The 18,933-nt window shown below is 35.9% G+C and overlaps 1 protein-coding gene across 2 annotated transcripts in view; it reads right to left on the bottom strand.

Moving 5' to 3' along the window:
- Window positions 1-18,933, bottom strand: part of RSPO3 (R-spondin 3) — an 87,894-nt gene that overhangs the window by 25,897 nt on the left and 43,064 nt on the right. For both annotated transcript variants that reach the window (XM_066248425.1, XM_066248426.1), the window contains exon 4: window positions 17,304-17,501. In XM_066248425.1, coding sequence (XP_066104522.1) covers window positions 17,304-17,501 — 198 coding nt within the window. The remainder of the gene's footprint in view (window positions 1-17,303; window positions 17,502-18,933) is intronic.

The raw sequence follows: 18,933 nt of genomic DNA, 5'->3' as shown, positions 1-18,933 counted from the left end.
CATACCCCTAATGAAAATTGCATAAAGCACTTTAGAGCCTAAAGGTCACTGACTCTATTGACTGACAGTCTTTGTTTAGACAGAATGATGTCGGCTAATATAACCATTTACCAAATTTGAATATGATGTTGTCAATTTGTGAAAACCATTTGGCTTTAAAACAGCCTTGTGATTTGAGGCAAAAGGGAAATCATTGGCCAGTTTGCTCATTAAGTTCAAGTTTGTTCTTTGAACATCAGAACGGTTGTAAAAGTACAAAAAAAGACTTAGCAGGTTTGGTGGTAGAACAAGAACGTACTCAATTTTATCAGCAACAACAGTGAAATAAGAAATAATGGCTAATGCCAACCACATGTGTAGTGAGTATAATTAGAAAATATTGGACAAATAAAAGTAAATAATACCGAGGCAAATTGTTGAAAGAGACAGCATGGGAAGACAGTTGTGTGAATAGACCAAGGTCCTTGTTCTAGTCCTGATTACTTATACTTGATGCCTTGATTTCCTCATTTTCAAAATGGAGTGGATAACAACAAAGCAGAGATGCCCAAAATATTTAAAAAACTACACAAGATAAATATGCAACTTGCCAAGCTTTAGACAAGACATACTATTAAATCACAGTCCAACAGGAAATAATTTATATCAATGGATATGGTTATTGAATTTGAGTAAGACATATAACCCAAGCAAATTATTTTCTTGTCTTCTGACATTTTGTAAGATGATTTGGGTCCATTATAATTGCCTTAGAAAACCATTTTTACTTTTAATAACTAGAATGTATTCTAATCTTTATTTTAATCATCTGATCAGGTTCCCAAAATAATACAACTATGTAACTAAACTACTGTGCCCTGACTCCTTAGTGCCCAGAGGTGAATAAATCCCCTTCCAGGTATACTACTTATTTATTGGGCCTCCATGGAACATTAGGATTTAAACCGACTCAGGATCTGTATTTTATGTTTTAAAAATGTCTAAGCCTAACTAGGCAGTGGCACAATGGATAGAGCGTTGGACTGGGATGCAGAGGACCCAGGTTCGAAACCCCATGGTCACTGGCTTGAGCGCGGGCTCATCTGGTTTGAGCAAAGCTCACCAGCTTGGATCCAAGGTTACTGGCTTGAGCAAGGGGTCACTCGGTCTACAGTAGCCCCCGGGTCAGGGCACAAATGAGAAAGAAATTGATGAACAACTAAGGTGCCACAATGAAGACCTAATGCTTCTCATCTCTCTCCTTTTCTGTCTGTCTGTCCCAATCTGCTCCTCTCTCTGTCTCTCTTTCTCTCTGTCTCTGTCACACACACAAAAATTCTGGTTATAAAAGCTGTACATGTTAGACCATTTAGTTTTAGACTGTGAAATCAATAGTTAAGGGCATATTAATGACTCACAAGTTTTCTTTCTAGAGAAATCTAGGCTTGTAAAAAGTAAAAAGAGGCATTTTAGTTTACATGGATAGAGTTTCATGGCAATCCAACGTTTACTATGATGAATTGAAAACACTTATGTTTCCTACAAAAAAGTGGGTGTTTGCCGTTAGAGGATTCTGGATCACATGTTGGTAGTTTTATTCTTTTCCTTATTCCAAATACATATATTCAAGCCCTTTGGGTCTCAAACTGACTTATTTTTTTTAAATGTAGTACTGCACACACATTTTTAGTTAAGCAATAAACATCTGTCATCTGCCATTTATTAATATTAATTATAAATGGTCAGTGGCTCATGGGATCCAAGTGTAGCAGCTGAGATTTTTCTAAATCTGACCTCCTTAGAGTTTATATAAAAAGTGTTCAGAGTACTTCTCCTAAGCTCCTAGCCAATTTAAGTCTGGTTTGCAACCTAGTGTTTCAGATTGTGTATTTAGCAGTCAACAAGGAGATATAAATGATAGACATCTTGAAAAAAGCATTGTGCCAGGGACTTAGGGGAGACAAATAACAAGAGAAGATGTTTTTCCAGGTTATATAATGCCACAATTAAACATGAATACAAGTTAAAAAAGTATGTGTGCAGTGTATGTGTTAACATGATACAAAATTTCATATCTCTTCTCCATAGAGTTGCTGCTACAGATGAAGAATGTGGAAGGGACATTTCTATAAATTATTGTAAGTGAATACAAAGCAGAGGAGAAAACCAAGAAACAAAATCCAGCATGTTACTGTATCCCTGGAGAGCTAGTGTTCACAGCTCCTTATTCCTGTCACCCTGAGCATCTACAGCTATGGAATAATATACACAATGACATCTGACACAGCTTCTCAGTACTTTAGGAGGCATGCTGATACATTTCTTCCTTTTGAAATTCAAGCAATTTTCCTATGAAAAAATATTGTGCTTTATTGTAGTAAAGGGTCTATATATATATATATCAAACTTAGGTTGTATCTAATTGAAAATATAAAAGAGATTTTATAAACCATCTTCTTTAATAGTTTCATATAAAGGACTCCAGCACAGGGTTATTGGTTGATGAGGCCTCTTACTTCAATACAAGCCCTTCTAGATTTTTAAATTATTTTGAATTGTGGTTAAAAGCTCATAACCTAAAACTTACTTTGATCATGTTCAAGTGCACAGATCATTGGAATTAGGTACATTCACATTGTTGTGCAACCATTGCCACCATCCATCTCCACAAATATTTTTGTCTCACAAAACTGAAACTGTATCTATTAAAAAATAACTCCCCATTCCTGCTTCCCCTGCCCCTGGCAACCACTGTTCTATTGTCTGTCTCTAATAAATTGACTTTCTAGGTATCATTTATAAATGGAATCATACAGTATTTGTCTTTTTGTGACTGGCTTATCTCACTTAGCATCATATTTTTAAGGTTTATCCATGTTGTAATGTGACATATTTTTTTCCTTTTTAAAGCTGAATAATATTCCATATATATTTATATATCTTCATATATATATTCCACATTTTGTTTATCCACCCATCTGGATAAACAAATGTTATCAATGGAAAGTTGGATTGCTTCCTTTTTTCGGCTATTGTTAATAATGATGCTATGAGCATGGGTATACAAACATCTCTATGAGACCCTGCTTTCAATTATTTTGGGTATATAACTAGATGTGGTATTGGCAGATCATATGGCAGTTCTATTTTTAATTCTTTGCAGAACCACCATGCTGTTTTTCATAGCATCTCTACCATTTTACATTCCCACCAACAGTGCACAAAGGTTCCAATTTCTCCACATCCTCCCCAACAACGTGCACTTCTATTTTTATCTATTTTATATATTGGGCTCTGCATAAGATTTTAATAAAGCAGAGGGTTCTGTTACTAAATCCCATTTTAAAATGACTTATCTCATCCAATCTTCTCATCTTGTAAGCATCTGTAGATAGCCCAGTAATGTATTACCAGGAACAAAACAGGACTCAGTAAAATGGCCACGTTGAGGGGAATACGGGGGAGGGGAGATGCATTCGGGACAACACTAGAATCTATGTAAATACAATAAATTAAAATCAATAAAAAAAGTTAAAAAAAATAAAAAAGCTGCCTTTCTTCTTATAGGAAACCGCTTGCTTGCCTGTCTCTTCGTTACCTTTTTTCTTTGATTTTCTCTTTTGGTGTTTCTTCCCAGACCACCTTTCAGGTAGAACTTTTTTTTAGCCAAATGCCCAAATCTGCTTTCCAGAATACCTGGCTCTAAGCCACACCAGCCAGTGAAAACAAACCCACTGAGAAAGACCTATTTCATTGAAAAGAGAATGTCTCTTTTCCACAGTAGCAACAAAAATAGCTCAAGTAGGAGGCTCCCTTTGCTGTTTAAAAATAGGGTGATAAGAAGTGATTTAAAAGAGGAGAAAGCTGGTAAAGTTAATATGGTGATACATTGTTAGATATCTATATAGTTATAATATTGAATTAGTAACGTCAATATAGTTCTTAATGGAAAGCAATTAAATGATATTACAAAAAATATTGTGTCCATAAAGCAGCATGATATATTGGAAGATGCAGTGCACTCAAATTGGGACAAGGATGCTTGGGCAAAGTCATTTAATCTCTTTGGTGTTGATGTTAGTTATTGCTTAAAAAGAAAAAAAAAGAATAGATGAACTTGGCATCAAAAGATCCCTTTTTAACTTTCTCATTTTGATGTGTCACCTGTTGCTATTGCTATACAAGAGAAATAAGATTAGTCCTAACACGCATCTCCTATTAATTACATTGATAGGGACAGAGTGAGTTTATGAAAGATACAGGGCAAGGTAGCTTCTATACAAGGGCCATCCTATGTACATAACAAACACATTTATACTAGTGTGTCTGGCACTGTGTCTAACACACAGCTTCTGCTCAATAAATATTTGTTGAATAGACAGCACACATATAGGATTATAATATTTAATAAGTTTTTTTTTAAATTAGCAAGTTGTGATCATGTAAGATGGGAAAACCCTCTGTAAACATAACGGTCAAGTAAATAACAGAGTAAGAAAAATATTTGCTATACATGTGACAAAAGATTAATATATCTTCTATATACAGTGTGTCCATAAAGTCATGGTGCACTTTTGACAGGAAAGAAACAAAAGATGATAGAAATGTGAAATCTGTATCAAATAAAAGGAAAATCCTCCCAGTTTCTGTAGGATGATGTGGCAGCATGTGCTCATGTGCAGATGATGATGTAACACCGTGTATACAGCGGAGCCGTCCATGGCCATGCCAGTCAAGATGTGGACGGTACAGAGGAAAGTTCAGTGTGTTCTGTGGCTCGCTAAATTAGAATCTGTGACCAAAGTGCAACGTGAATATTGGTGCATTTATAACGAAGCGCCACCACATAGGAATAACATTATTCGGTGGGGTAAGCAGGTGAAGGAAACCGGCAGTTTGGTGGAGAAACCCCGTTCTGGTAGGCCATCAGTCAGTGACGAGTCTGTAGAGGCTATACGGGATAGCTACCTAAGGAACCCTAAAAAATCTGTGCGTGAGCCCACATCAAACTGCACTGAATAGATATGAAACTGGGAGAGTTTTCCTTTTATTTGGTGCAGATTTCACATTTCTATCATCTTTTGTTGCTTTCCTGTGACCAGTCAAAAGTGCACCACCACTTTACGGACACACTATAGAGTTTCTACAACTTATTCAGAAATAATATAATAGAAAAACAGGCAAAGCATATAAATAGCTATCCTATAGAAATGCAAATAACTAATAAACAGATGATTAGTCTTACTAGTAGGCAGCAAAATGCCAATAATAAAATAACAACATGCTACTGTTAATTCATCAGATTGGAAAGAGTTTTAATTAATTATTTTTATTTATTTTATTTTATTTTTTTTACAGAGACAGAGAGAGAGTCAGAGTGAGGGATAGACAGGGACAGACAGACAGGAATGGAGAGATAAGAAGCATCAATCATTAGTTTTTTCGTTGCGCATTGTGACACCTTAGTTGTTCATTGATTGCTTTCTCATATGTGCCTTGACCGCGGACCTTCAGCAGACTGAGTAACCCCTTGCTGGAGCCAGCGACCTTGGGTCCAAGCTGGTGAATTTTTGCTCAAACCAGATGAGCCCACGCTCAAGCTGGTGACCTGGGGGTCTTGAACCTGGGTCTTCCACATCCCAGTCTGACGCTCTATCCACTGTGCCACCCCCTGGTCAGGCTAGAAAGAGTTTTAAAAACAGGTAACATCCAGATTCAGTGGTAGAGCATCAGCCTGATATGTCGATGTCCCATTTTCGATTCCCAGCCAGGGCTCACAGGAGAAGCGCCCATCTACTTTTCCACTCCTCCCCCTCTTGTTTTTTTTTCTCTCTCTCTTTTTCTCCCTTCCTGCAGCCATGGTTGGATTAGAGTTAGCTGAACCCTGGCACTGAGGATGGCTCTATGGCCTCTGCCTCAGGTGCTAAAAAATGGCTCTGGGTGCAACAGAGCAAGATCCCCAATTGGGCAGAGTATCGCCCCCTAGTGTGCTTGCTGAGTGGATCCCGGTCGGAGTGCATGTGGGAATCTGTCTCTGTCTCCCCTCCACTCACTAAATAAATAAATAAATAAATAAATAACAAACAAAAAAGCAGGTAGCATCTAGTTCTGGCAAGAGTGTAAGAAAACAGGGATTTCTGTACATTGCAAATGTGAACTGTTAAAACCTTTTTGGAAAGTAATCTGGAAAAATACATTAATATTTAAAATGTGCACATCCTTTCATTTACCCATCCAATGTTTGGGTCTCCATTTATTAAGTCTCACATTATTGGATGCTTACCATGTGCCAGACACAAGTCTAAGAGTTTTATATATACTCATTAATTCCTTACTACAAAACTCCTTGCAATAACTGTGAAGTAGTTAACTATTATCATCTCCACTTTACAGATAAGAAAAAGAGGGTATATAAAGGCTAAGTAATTTGCTTAAAGTCACAGAACTGGTTAGAAGCACAACTGAGATTTGAAAACAGGCATGTGGTTCCAGAGTCTCTATGTACTATGACATATCAACTCTTTTACCTGTGATAGAACGAGGTGCATCAGTTTATTACCATTATAGAGATTTTTATTATAGTAGTAAGTGCACAACAAAGAAAAAATTTACTATCCATGTATGCCATTATGGCATATTGTATATTTACCACTACCGTTTTTAAAATAAAAAATAATGCTTTTGTAACAACTAAACAAAGAAACAAATAAAAAGCTAATCCAGAATTGAAGTAAGATAGTTTTGCCTTTTAAACTATTTTGGTACTTTTTTGCTTCACTAAACTGACACGGCACGTATTAAACAACTTTTGAAGATTTTGAATGCAAAAAAGAAACAATGGGTCCATGAGCAGATAATTCTTCGAAAATGGAGGAAATGTGCCGGCATGGCAGGAAAGGACGACGAGGCAAGATGTGACGTAGGAAAGGGGCATTGAGGGCAGGCAGGACGCCCAAGGGTGAGGGGAGGAGTTCCACATGAAAACTCCTCTCTCCTGCACACTTCAAAGCAGAATTCGATAGACTGAGTAAGTGTGAACCCACCATAGTTCTGCCCATGAAATAGTTTAGTAAACTGTGTCTTATTTATTGAAACAAAAAAAATTTGAAATAAAACCAAATTCCTTTGTGATTTTTGTGCTTCATGGAAAGCAGATACGCATCACATCAGACATTTACAGTGTGCACTTGTCATTCCGAGGGCTAGTTCACCATCATACGCTCATATTCCATAAAAAAGTGATCAGTTCGTTAGCATTCTACTGATTACATTACAGAAAACTAGGTTATTATTTCAGTTAATTAAAGCAACAGGGTTGCATTTAGTTAAATATTAACTGCTGGTTTTATGTATGCATACATTTCTATGGCTGTTTTGTCTTTGGAATTAGTAATTATTAATATTTCTCAAATGTGAATTTAATATGTTGATATATCCTTGCCAAAAGTGATAATTCATAAAACACCAGTAATAAATAAGTGACACTGTGCTTCTAAACTTCTAGAATTCACATGATGCAAAAGTAAAAGGAATATCTCGTTTAAAATGCACAAGTTTTGCATTGAGGTGTAAAATGTAATTGGAATCTGTTCAGAAACAGTTTCCTAAATCTGATTCTTTGCAAAAATAGAAAAAGCAGACTTTTCCAGCAGAAACAACAAATAAACAAAACAACCCTTTACAAGGCAAATTTTTCAATTATGGCAGCCTGAGCTAACAGAGGCTAGAGTTATGACCGAGTGGTGTATACACAGTATAAACACAAGAGTTCAGTAATTAGGTTTGAGTTAATTTTAAAGTTCCAGTGGCCTGGTGCATAATCAAGCAAAAGGTCATTACCCACACTGGTACATTTCACACAGAGCGCTCGGCAGCTAGAAATGGAAATGGACATGTCTTTATTTAAGCTTGCACAAATCAATCCCAGAAACCACTCGTATGAGTAGTGGATTCTTTTTCTATTCATTTCAGAGCCAGTTTACTTACATAAAAATGTTTCTAGCAAACCAGAGAAATCAGAAAAAAAAAAAGATTAAAATATTATTAGCATTATGCTGGACATGGCTCTCTAGTTTAAAATAGATGGAAAAAACTTTGGTTACTCCTCCTCACTTAATTCCCCCCTCCCCCATAAATGATATTGGGCAGGATTATCTTATAGAAGAGTATAAGCTTCTAAACTTTTAACTTTTTTCTTGAAATGGGGGGGGGGGAGTGTCATTTGTAACTGCTGTTTGTCAGCCTAGCCTTCTTGTTTCTACATAGAATTGCCACTGAAAATGGCCCACGTGTTCATTGGCTTCAACAATGGGCATGCAACTTAGGCAGGCCAATCACAGTGACTTGTTCAGGGGTGGGCATGTGACCCAAGCAGGGTCAATTTGAGTCCATTCATGAGATTGGATGAATGAACCCTGAAAGAGAGAGAGAAGCATCCTTTTGGATTGAGAGCAATGTGGATATAGACTGAGGGCTGCCCAGAGCCAGCTTTTCCCCTGAGTAGAGAAAGGCTCCCTGCAGCAGGGAGAACAAGGCAAATTAACAATGAGAAACAGAGGCAGGATGAGTTGAAATAGTAAGAAAGAGCCAAGTGATACTGTTTAAGCACTTAGAGCAAGCTGCGCCTGGAGCCAATAGTTTTCTTTCTGCTGAAGGTAATTTGAAATCCTTCATTTTCAACTAAAATGCCTGCTGAATAAAGAGGCGAGTTAACAGCGAGCTTGGTGAAAAGGGATTATCAATGGAGATAAACACAAATATGTTGTTTTTCTCTTCAAGCAATAATTACACATATTTGACAACAATGTATTTGGGAAATTATAAAAATGCATTTCCAATTTAGGACATGAAAATGAGGTGTTTTAAAGAAAAGAAAAAGGGACTAGGATGGCTGGTCACTCAACACTCTCTTCCTATCTAAAGGACTGTCCCTTTCTTTGTAAAAACACACTCAATGGGTTATACAGATATTGTGTAAAAGGTTATTTTTATTGTACTTTCTAATTTGTAAAGGGCAGAATGGGAAGAATAAATAAAAGGCCAGGCCAAGATACCTTCATTCATTTAACAAGTATTTATTAAAGCACCAGTTATGTGCTAGACAGTCCTAGGTGTCTAAGGTATAAAATGAACAAGATAAACACAAAACAGCCCCTGCCGTTATGAATCCTATTATTTTAGATGTTGGCATCATGGCTTATGTCAGTCCACAGGGCAATGAGCATTGATGATCAGCTCCCTTGTAACATATACTCGTGTGGACTGTTTTTATCTTTGTAATGTGCTCTATCAGTCGCTGAAGTCTTCATTAAAATTTGCTAACACATTTATTTACAAAGACATATGTTTATGCTGGCAACAAATGATATATCTCTGCATACTTTCAATGTGGTCTCAAGGTGAATATATTTATTTCTTTTTGTGACCACCATGTTGATGGGCAAATACGTGTTTTTGAGATGGTTAAGTAGGGTTAAAGATACAGCTTGTGGCTGTGGAACAGAGCTGAGTTAAAGGGCCCTTTGGAGAAATGACCCCAAGACCTTGGCTTCATTTGCAGCCTGTTCTAGCCAACTGAGATCCCTGCCAATTAAGAGGGTTCCCTAGAGAGAGGCTGGGAGAGCATCAGCATAAATTTAAATTTTGGACCCCCAAGTATAGTTTCCAAAAGGGCCTTCTTGTCCTTTGCTAATTACAAAGTAAACATTTCTCCAGCAAAAGACACTTCCTCCTTTCATGCTCCGGTCCTCTTTCCCACCTTCTTAATACAGTCACTCCTTGAAACTGCTGGTGTTGCTGAAACCTCTTTGGCAGAGAAGACACTCCACATTTGAAGGCACAAAAGAATTATTCTTTCCATAGACCATTATCTTTTCCTTTTATCTACTCCAGCAACTTCTTCACAGAAACATTACCAACTAACTTTGTAGATTGTTACAGCCTGGCAGAAAGGAGTGGATACCTTCTCCTTAGGCCTCCCAAGAGGTGAGACCAAACAAATACAACCAGATTACAATTAAATTTGGTGATACCATTGAAACAGAAACATTCTCAAACTTGTTTACATTAAAACTGTGTCACGAGTTGGAATAGACACTCAAATAGCTTAATCCTTACACACAAAGCAGACCCTAAATAGAATGAAGTATATTTTTTTATTGATGGACAAATTCAAACATAAAGTTTCTAGCACAGTGTCTGGCACCAGTAGGCTATTATTATTAACATGGATTGAATGGGTGCAAATAGCAAATTCTTCAAAAACTCATAATTCACTATGTTTCTGTATTTTTCCATATGTATTTCTCTATTTAATCTTCAATTCAGTTCTTTTTACATTTGCTTATTTTTTACACACACACACACACACACATTTAACTTTTACAAATAATCATACCTTTTTACTAGGGGTTCACTGTTGTATTTATTTTTTGTTTTTATTTATTTCTTATTGAATTTATTGGGGTGACATTGGTTTCTAAAGTTATCTGGGTTTCATGTATACAGTTCTATCATACATCATCTATATATTTTATTGTGTGTCTCAAGTCAAGTTTTTTTCCATCACCATTTATCTCCTTCTACCTTCCTCAAGAAAAACTGCTTTTCCTTTCCCTCTCCAAACCTCCTAGAATCTCTAGCCACCTTGATAATGATAGAAACGTAGCACAGTTTCCTGAGTTCTCAGCCAGCCAACAGCATGAGGGAGCCCAGATGGAACTGTAACAGGGGATCTTAGCCAAAATTGCTCATTCACGTTTATTGTTATCATTGTTTTAAACCTCTATGTTTTGGGGTCATTTGCTATGCAGCAAAACCTAACCAAACAACTTCACTTTCATGCACAGGATCTAAACAATGGCAAACTCATTGTTTGCTTAAGGGCTGAAGAATGTTTTGTATACTAAAGCTACCGCTCTACTGAATAACCTGACCCATGTGTGGTCAAAAAACCATTAGATATTTATAAACATCACTAAAAAATCTGAGAAAATAAACACATTTGTCTAGATAATTTATTATAAAGATGGTCTTAGAATAGGGATGCTGAAGTGTACATCAACAGAGCAGAGCAGTCTAAGACTGAATATTCTATCACCATAGCAAGGAAGGGACTGCATGGATAATGGTAACACAAGTATTTCCCATCATGAATTTTGAACACCATGAAAAATGTCCCCCAAATTTAGAAAGTCAACAAAAATGAGATAATATGAATTTGGTATTAATTATAAAATGATAACTGATGGTTGAATTATAAAAAATAGTATAGTACCTAGGATTGCAAGGCATGAAGTAAAAGGCTTCTTATTTTCTGCTGAGCTATTTCTGTAAAACTGAAATGTTTAAGAAAGAACATACAACAGGATTGTAAAATAGCCTTTAAGAGGAGGTACATACATTTATATAAGGGAACATCTCTCTGAAAGCAAAAAGTGTTATTTACTGCAATGGGCTACCTTTCTTGGAAGTATAAACATAGCTGAATATTTTCATGTGACACTGAAATATTTTAAATTAAAAGGATATTAATTCCTAATAAAATTAGTTATTTTTTTATTGATTGGGGAGAAAAATTTTCCACTCTGTTTCACCATCTTGTCCTTGTTACCAAAGCTTCACACCACGTACAGGTTTTCGTTGGTGGCAACTAGTCCTCCCCAGAACCTGAACAAACAACCCATTTAGTTAGGAACAGACTAGAACCCAAAGAGAAATAACAAAGATCAATTGTTGAGTGTATACAAGACTTTCTCCTCCTTGGCATTAGCAGATAATTTTTATTGTGGGGAGCTATCCTGCATTACCACTAGATGCCTTCCACTAAGTTATGATAATCAGAAATGTCCCCTGGGGAGCAAAAGTAGGCAGCTAAGAACTTCAGTCTCTAATGCCATTATTAACTCAGCTTTGTACTTTTTCAAATTTTCTCTGCCCTATGTCAAAGGGCTAGTCCACTGGTTTGCTGAAGGAGAAGAGCAGGGAGCTCCCACCCTCCAGTGCTCAAGCAGGACGAGCGCTGTTAGGGCCAGCTGGTCTTCCTCCACGGAGTGAAGGTGGGGAGAGGACATCATCTACACACTCTAAGCCAGTTGGCATCCTACAGTTTTGAGCTAGTGAATCCATCTATTTTGATCTTGAGAACTGTTCAGAAAATATTGGCTAAATATCTTGTTTTGAATTTAAACAAATATTTAATATAAATCCTTTCTGTAGAAAACTCAACTATTAATCACTGGAATAGCTGCTATAAAGATTTTAAGACATAAACTAACAAACAGAGCAGGATACTTAGGAACCAAACAGACTCATTTTTTTATTTGCTTGATTTTTTAAAAAAACTTTGCCATAATTTTAAATATAGTGCTCATGATAACCATAATACATATTTATAAAGTGGCATTTGAAGGTGTAATTAATAGCAATTTATAAGCAAACATATAACATGTTTCCTTTGTTTAAAACCTACTAACTTTTACTACTGTCTGTTTAACTTGGGGAAAGTAACCTGCAATATGTTCAAATAATACACTAATTCCTACACTCTTTCTGCTAGGCAAGTGCCTCTAGACATTTTATTTATTTATGTTTTAGTGTATTCCTATTCTCTTTTTCTGGTGGAAGGGATGCTATTTCTTCCTGATACCAAGAATGTAGACCTTACTCTATTTCTTCTGGGACAACTCTTCTCCATTTCTACTCCAAGATCCTGTGCTGCATGTTATAAAGTAGTGTGTTCTGCATGCAATTAGCCAAGAAATAAATTTTTTTTCTTTCTTTGTGAATTGCCTGAAATACACCCAATATATATAGAAAATTTCCTTTAGTCAGTTAAAAGAATGTATGAATGAATAAGAAACATATATGGTGATTGTCCTTCCTTTGACCCTTTTGCATCAAATGCAGGCACACATATATTTCATTGTCCTGTTTTCTTCTTCTTATCTAAGATTGCTACACCTAGTAAATCAAGAGTCAGTATATATAAGCTGATGACCATTGAAAGTGCATTTTCTCTTCTACATATTTCAATAAATTGTTTTAATTCATGCATGATTTAATGCATGTCTATATGTATAGTAGTCTATATGCTAGCCTTTAAAATCTTTTAAAACATTATATATCTTTGATATTTTAGATATATAATTTAACTGAGATAGGTTTAAGCTACAAACTATTGCAATGGTAATAATTTATTAAAGGTAGTAATCGATGGAGAAGTTAAGATTGATTGAAAAGTAGCACATCAGATAAATGGAATAATCTTAAATGGTACAAGTAATACATTAGATAAACATTCAGATTTTTGGCTAGAGAAATTATATTTTTTTTCTTCAAAGATTCATGTACTATAACTATTCTAGGCATGAGAAAAATGTTAGTAAAGAAAAATGTGTAGGTAAGATTAGCAAACATCTTTTCAATTATATATAATGATATATACGCCTCTCATAACTAGAATAATCTATTTATTCTGTTACTAAAGCCTAGTTCCTTCTATTCAGCCTCTTTGTGTACATTTTAAAAAGTCATTTCTGGATCTTATCATTCTTCCCTGGAGGCCTTGCCTTTGGCAAATGCAACACAGCAGAAAAAATTTGAACACATGCTCCACACCTTTTCCAAATATGACTTATCTACCTCTGTCTATTGTTACTCTTAGGCAGATATATATGTAAGTTTAAATTCAAGATTTCCAAGCTAAATTTTGCTTTTTAAACATTATCTTTTAGCTTACTCTTCAGAAAAGTTTCAGCTATGAACCGAAGAGATCTTATTTTTTGAATTTATATGCATTTAAGGGCAACTCAAGTAGTAGCTATTCTATTGGTAGGAGAAATCATGTCGTTATCAATTTATTGTCTTTACCTTCAACAATTTATTTATTTATTTATTTATTTATTTATTTATTTATTTACTTATTTAAAGAGAGAGAAAGAGAAGGAGAGAGAGACTGGGACAGACAGACAGGAAGGGAGAGAGATAAGAAGCATCAATTTATAGTTCTGGCACCTTAGTTGTTTATTGATTGCTTTCTCATACCTTGACCAGGGGGCTCCAGCTGAGCCAGAAACCCCTTGTCCAAACCAGTGACTTTGGCCTTCAAGCCAGTGACCTTGGGGTCAAGCCAACAACCATAGGGTCATGTCTATGATTCGACACTCAATCTGGTGAGCTCAAGCTGGTGAGTGCACGTTCAAGCCAGATGATCCTGTGCTCAACCTGGCGACATCTGAGTTTCAGATCTGGGCCTTCAGTACCCCAGGCTGATGCTCTATCTACTGAGCCACCACCTGGTTAGTTTCTTGAATACTTTATTACACACACACACACACACAAATATATGTGTACACACACAGAATATTTCAGAGCCTGAATAAGAATATTCTGGGTAATATTATTTTGATGTGATATAGTGGCCTGTTCAGAGGTCATAAATACTTTTCTGATTGATCTCTCCATGTTCAAATAAGATATTTGATAAGTTATCATTAAAAGTAGCTAAGAAGGGCCCTGGCCGGTTGGCTCAGTGGTAGAGCGTTGGCCTGGCGTATAGGAGTTCTGGGTTTGACTCCCGGCCAGGGCACACAGGAGAAGCGCCCATCTGCCTTTCCACCCCTCCCCCTCTCCTTCCTCTCTGTCTCTCTCTTCCCCTCCCGCAGCCGAGGCTCCATTGGAGCAAAGTTGGCCCGGGCGCTGAGGATGGCTCTGTGGCCTCTGCCTCAGGTGCTAGAATGGCTCTGGTTACAGCAGTGCAGTGCCCCAGATGGGCAGAGCATCACCCCCTGGTGGGCATGCCGGATGGATCCCGGTTGGGCGCATGCGGGAGTCTGTCTGACTGCCTCCCCGTTTTCAATTTCAGAAAAATTAAAAAATAAATAAATAAAATAAAAGTAGCTAAGAAAACTGTTAGGTTAGAAAAGTAAGGAGTAAAGGAACAAGTGGGTTTCTTTCTAAAACAGGAGAAAATTTTTTGAAGAGATAAAAAATGAATCAAGATTAATAAAAGTGGAACTGAACCTACTATTTAATTATAAATTCAATTCATATTTCTTGCTTGGTTGTCTATGCATTATCAAATTTGAAAATGAAAAAACACATTCGATTTTATAGTTGTACAAAGTTCTTTTGTAAATATAAAATGTCACTATTCCTATCAGAGGGGAAGAAAAATGATCAGAAAGAAAGTTTTAAGCCAAACTTATATCACAGGTTACTATTTTAAAATTTCTTGTGACATTATTTGTCTTATCCACTCTTAGTTTTAAGAACTGACACTTTCAATGTTAATGTTTAAGTCAAGTGCTAGCAAAATATATTAGAAGACTATATTCTCAAGTAAAAAATAAAATATAATTAGTATCATAATTTTTTCTATTAAATAAGATTTTTTTACTTATAGTTGAAAAGTCAAGTATACTGAATACTGATTAGTAATGTAGTCTTTGTAAAAAGAATAATATGAGTTAATACCACATGTAAGTCATTAAATTTCAAGAAAATTTAGTAAACATAAGTAAATGTACGGCTATGGGAGCTTACTAGCAAGTAGAGTGATGAAATATTTGATTTCCAAATCCAACTTTTAAAAATCTAAGATGTTTTAAATTAATTGGTAACAAATGCCAGAAGACCTTTTTTACTAGCCAACTTTCGTTCCTTAAACCTAATTTTAATCAAAACCTCCTACAAATTTGCAAAAGTTTGAAATTTCCTTTAAAATAATCCATGTCTTCAAGAATTTTATCACATTAACTGCTCGATTACTAATGACAACAACAGCCTCTATACTTTCTGATAATGGCCAGTTTATTTGGTATAATGAACGACACTTTGCAAAGTATAGGTGACCCAAGTTCTTTCTTATATGAGCAATATTCAGGGTGCACAATACCTGCCTCTGTGTTCCTGTTGAACTTATGCACACACATATTATTTCCCTTAATATACGATACTGTGATTATCTGTTTAAACATCTCAACCCTCCATACGACTCTGAGTGAAACTTCAGGATAGAAATTGCACTTTACTCAGTTGTGAATCTGTAAGGCATAGCACTGTGTGTGACCATATAGTAAAAACGCAATAAAATGATCTTAATTGAATAAATAAATGAATGAATGAAATAAGCAAATGATGTTCAACTACAGCAGTGGCCAACCTTCTTTCAAATTACAGTTAATTGAGGGGTTGATTTATTGACTCACCAGATAATTATCAATAGTTATATAAACCTATATAACAGATTTTTAGGGAGTGATGCAGAGGACATTAGTGAGAAAAATGAAAAAAAAAATTAAATATTGAAGGTCAACAACTTGTAGATGGACATATAATTACCTTAAGACATCATATTAAAGGGTATATTCCTTCTTGGCAATCATAGATTTCAGAACAAGTCCTGACACAGAATTATTCAATACTGATCTAATAGGTTCTATAATCTGATATATAAAGTTAGTATACTGTGAAAAAAAACTGGAGAATAACATGTCATTAATGTTTGTATTCTATTTATAAAATATGGCTTAGTTCTATAGTTCAACTGTAAAGACAATATTAAAAACATATATCTATTTAAATATTTTTAAAATCTCATGTAACTTTTAAAATATGGTTAGCTACAGCCCCATCGATTAGGTCAGTCAGTAAGAGCATCATCCTGAAATGCTGGGGCTCATGGTTGGATCCTCAGTTGGGGCACATTTGGGGAGTGGCCAGTGAATGCACAACTAAGTGGAACAACAAACAAATGCTTCCTCAGCCCTCTTTCTTTCCCTCAGCATCCCTCTCTCTCCTCCCCCCACCCCGCTCTGTCTCAGTAAAATCAGTCAATAAAAAATTAAAAATGCAATATGTTTAGCTAAAAAGCCTATACCCTAACCGCACTACTTTGGTTTGTAGGCAATGAAAAAAAGGAATAAGTTTATTTTCTGGTGTCACTTCACCATGGTCTTGCACCACATGCTATTATACTTTATGTTTATGAGATTCCCCCCAAAGTTTTCTAGGGACTAGGGAAGAAGAGTAGAGGAAAGATAATGTACCCTTTCTCCAAAATAGGTCTAGATTCCTATGATGCAACCTACTTTATCAGGATTCAATGGGCACACTACTATAGTAGTTTACAGTTCTTATATCAGGCTCCATTTTTTATAATTACACACCTATATTCTGTAATTTACAGCCATGTACTTTTTGGTTGGTACACATTTTAGGGTTTTGAACACTACTGGTAAGATCACATGCATTCTAGAAATAAACTGAAATTTGCACCAAATTATGAAGATTCAAATAAGCACACTTTTTTAGTATGGTTGTACCTCGTTCTCCCTTCTGACACTTCTTTCTTTGCACTGTACACTTTCTTGTCTCACTGGTCGGGGGACACAGGTTACCCTTTGCTGAAGGATGCTGTGTTATTTCTCGGACCCTTGTTTCAGTCCCTCTTTTGAAGCCACATGTTTTTCCTTTCTTTGTGCATGGACTCCAAGGACTCCACTCACTGGCTTCACAGTGCACTGAAACAGAACAGCAGAAACAGCCTCAGCTGGCTCCCAAATATTTTCACAATGGTTAAATAAACAAAGAGACTTGCTTCCATCAATACTTGCCCAAATTCCGAGCAGAAATCCTGCAGAGCAAAGTTGGGCAAGGTGATTTAAAGATAAAGAGAAAGAGAAAGGCTGGAATAGAATGTTTTCAGATTTCTTAGTAATCATATTATCAGGTAAACTCATTCTTACATTAGGTCTGTTTTTCACTTTAGATTTGATTCACCAGCAACTAATATGATTACTCACAATTGACCAATATTTTATAATTTTTGAGCACTGAACAATTATTGATTGATCCTGACCATAACTTAATAGAACATTCGTTATTATGTGCAAGAGAATTGATTTTTGAACTGTAGCATACAACAGAATCCCCAGGAGGGCTTGTTAACACACTGAATGCTGTCCACACCGCCAGTGGTTCTAGTACATCTGTCGGGGATGAGGCCTGACAATATGCATTTCTAACAACACACACAATACTGATTTGCAGGTATGAAGGACATGCTTTGAGAACTTCTGTACTACAAAACGGTAAAATGAAAAATGAATTCAAGTTTTTAGCCTCCAATTTATTACCTCCTCTACTTCATTGTTCTTTGGTACTTAATTTTTGTCATTTATTAATGGGTATGGTTCAGGCATGGCAAGATCGATTTTAAATTAATTCTGGGTCAATTTCAGCTGATAGACTGCTTCTAGAATTAACTTGACCAAGTAATTCTTAAGACCAACTGATACGCTTTTTCTAAAGTTTCTTTTTTCCTTATGTATTAATCTCTTCTTTGCAGTCATGGCTTTTTAAGGTCAGATTTTTGCACTCTTAATGAAAATAAATACCTGCAAGGTGCTATTCTTATATTTATGTCCATAAAAATTCCTGACTTACAATAACTGTAACAGCTTGCAACAGTAACTCTTTCAGATGATATAAGACTCCCTTTCCATGAAACCAAATTTCCAGTAAACTTTCTTGCTGCCTTCTGATTCAAAAACCTGTCCTTTAGGGCAGAATGCTATGTTGTGTACAACCTCAAGAAATAAAATGTAAATGTTTTAGAAATTTAAATCCATTTGCCAAACATTTTTTTCACATGCTTTTTCAGTCCCTTTCAAGTATCTGAATGCAAAACAGGTTTAAGTGAAAATGATTAGATAAGTGAAGTTTCTATGAACTCAAATGAGCTTTATTGAACCATTTTCCAAAATAGTCTTCATGCTCAGTTATACCATTGTTAGAGCAACTACATCACTTAATGATATAATCTCTTGCCACTTAAGGAAATATCTTCCATTCTAATATTAATCATTAAAAAGCAGTGATAGGGCACACGAGTAAAAAGACCCCCAAGAATACACATGGAAAAATACAGATCAAAGCTTGTGAGCTATCCCT

This window comes from Saccopteryx bilineata, chromosome 12 (assembly GCF_036850765.1).
Source record: "Saccopteryx bilineata isolate mSacBil1 chromosome 12, mSacBil1_pri_phased_curated, whole genome shotgun sequence".
Lineage (NCBI taxonomy): Eukaryota > Metazoa > Chordata > Mammalia > Chiroptera > Emballonuridae > Saccopteryx > Saccopteryx bilineata.
Note: the sequence above shows the minus strand (reverse complement) of the source record. Positions and strands in the feature narration are given on the sequence as shown.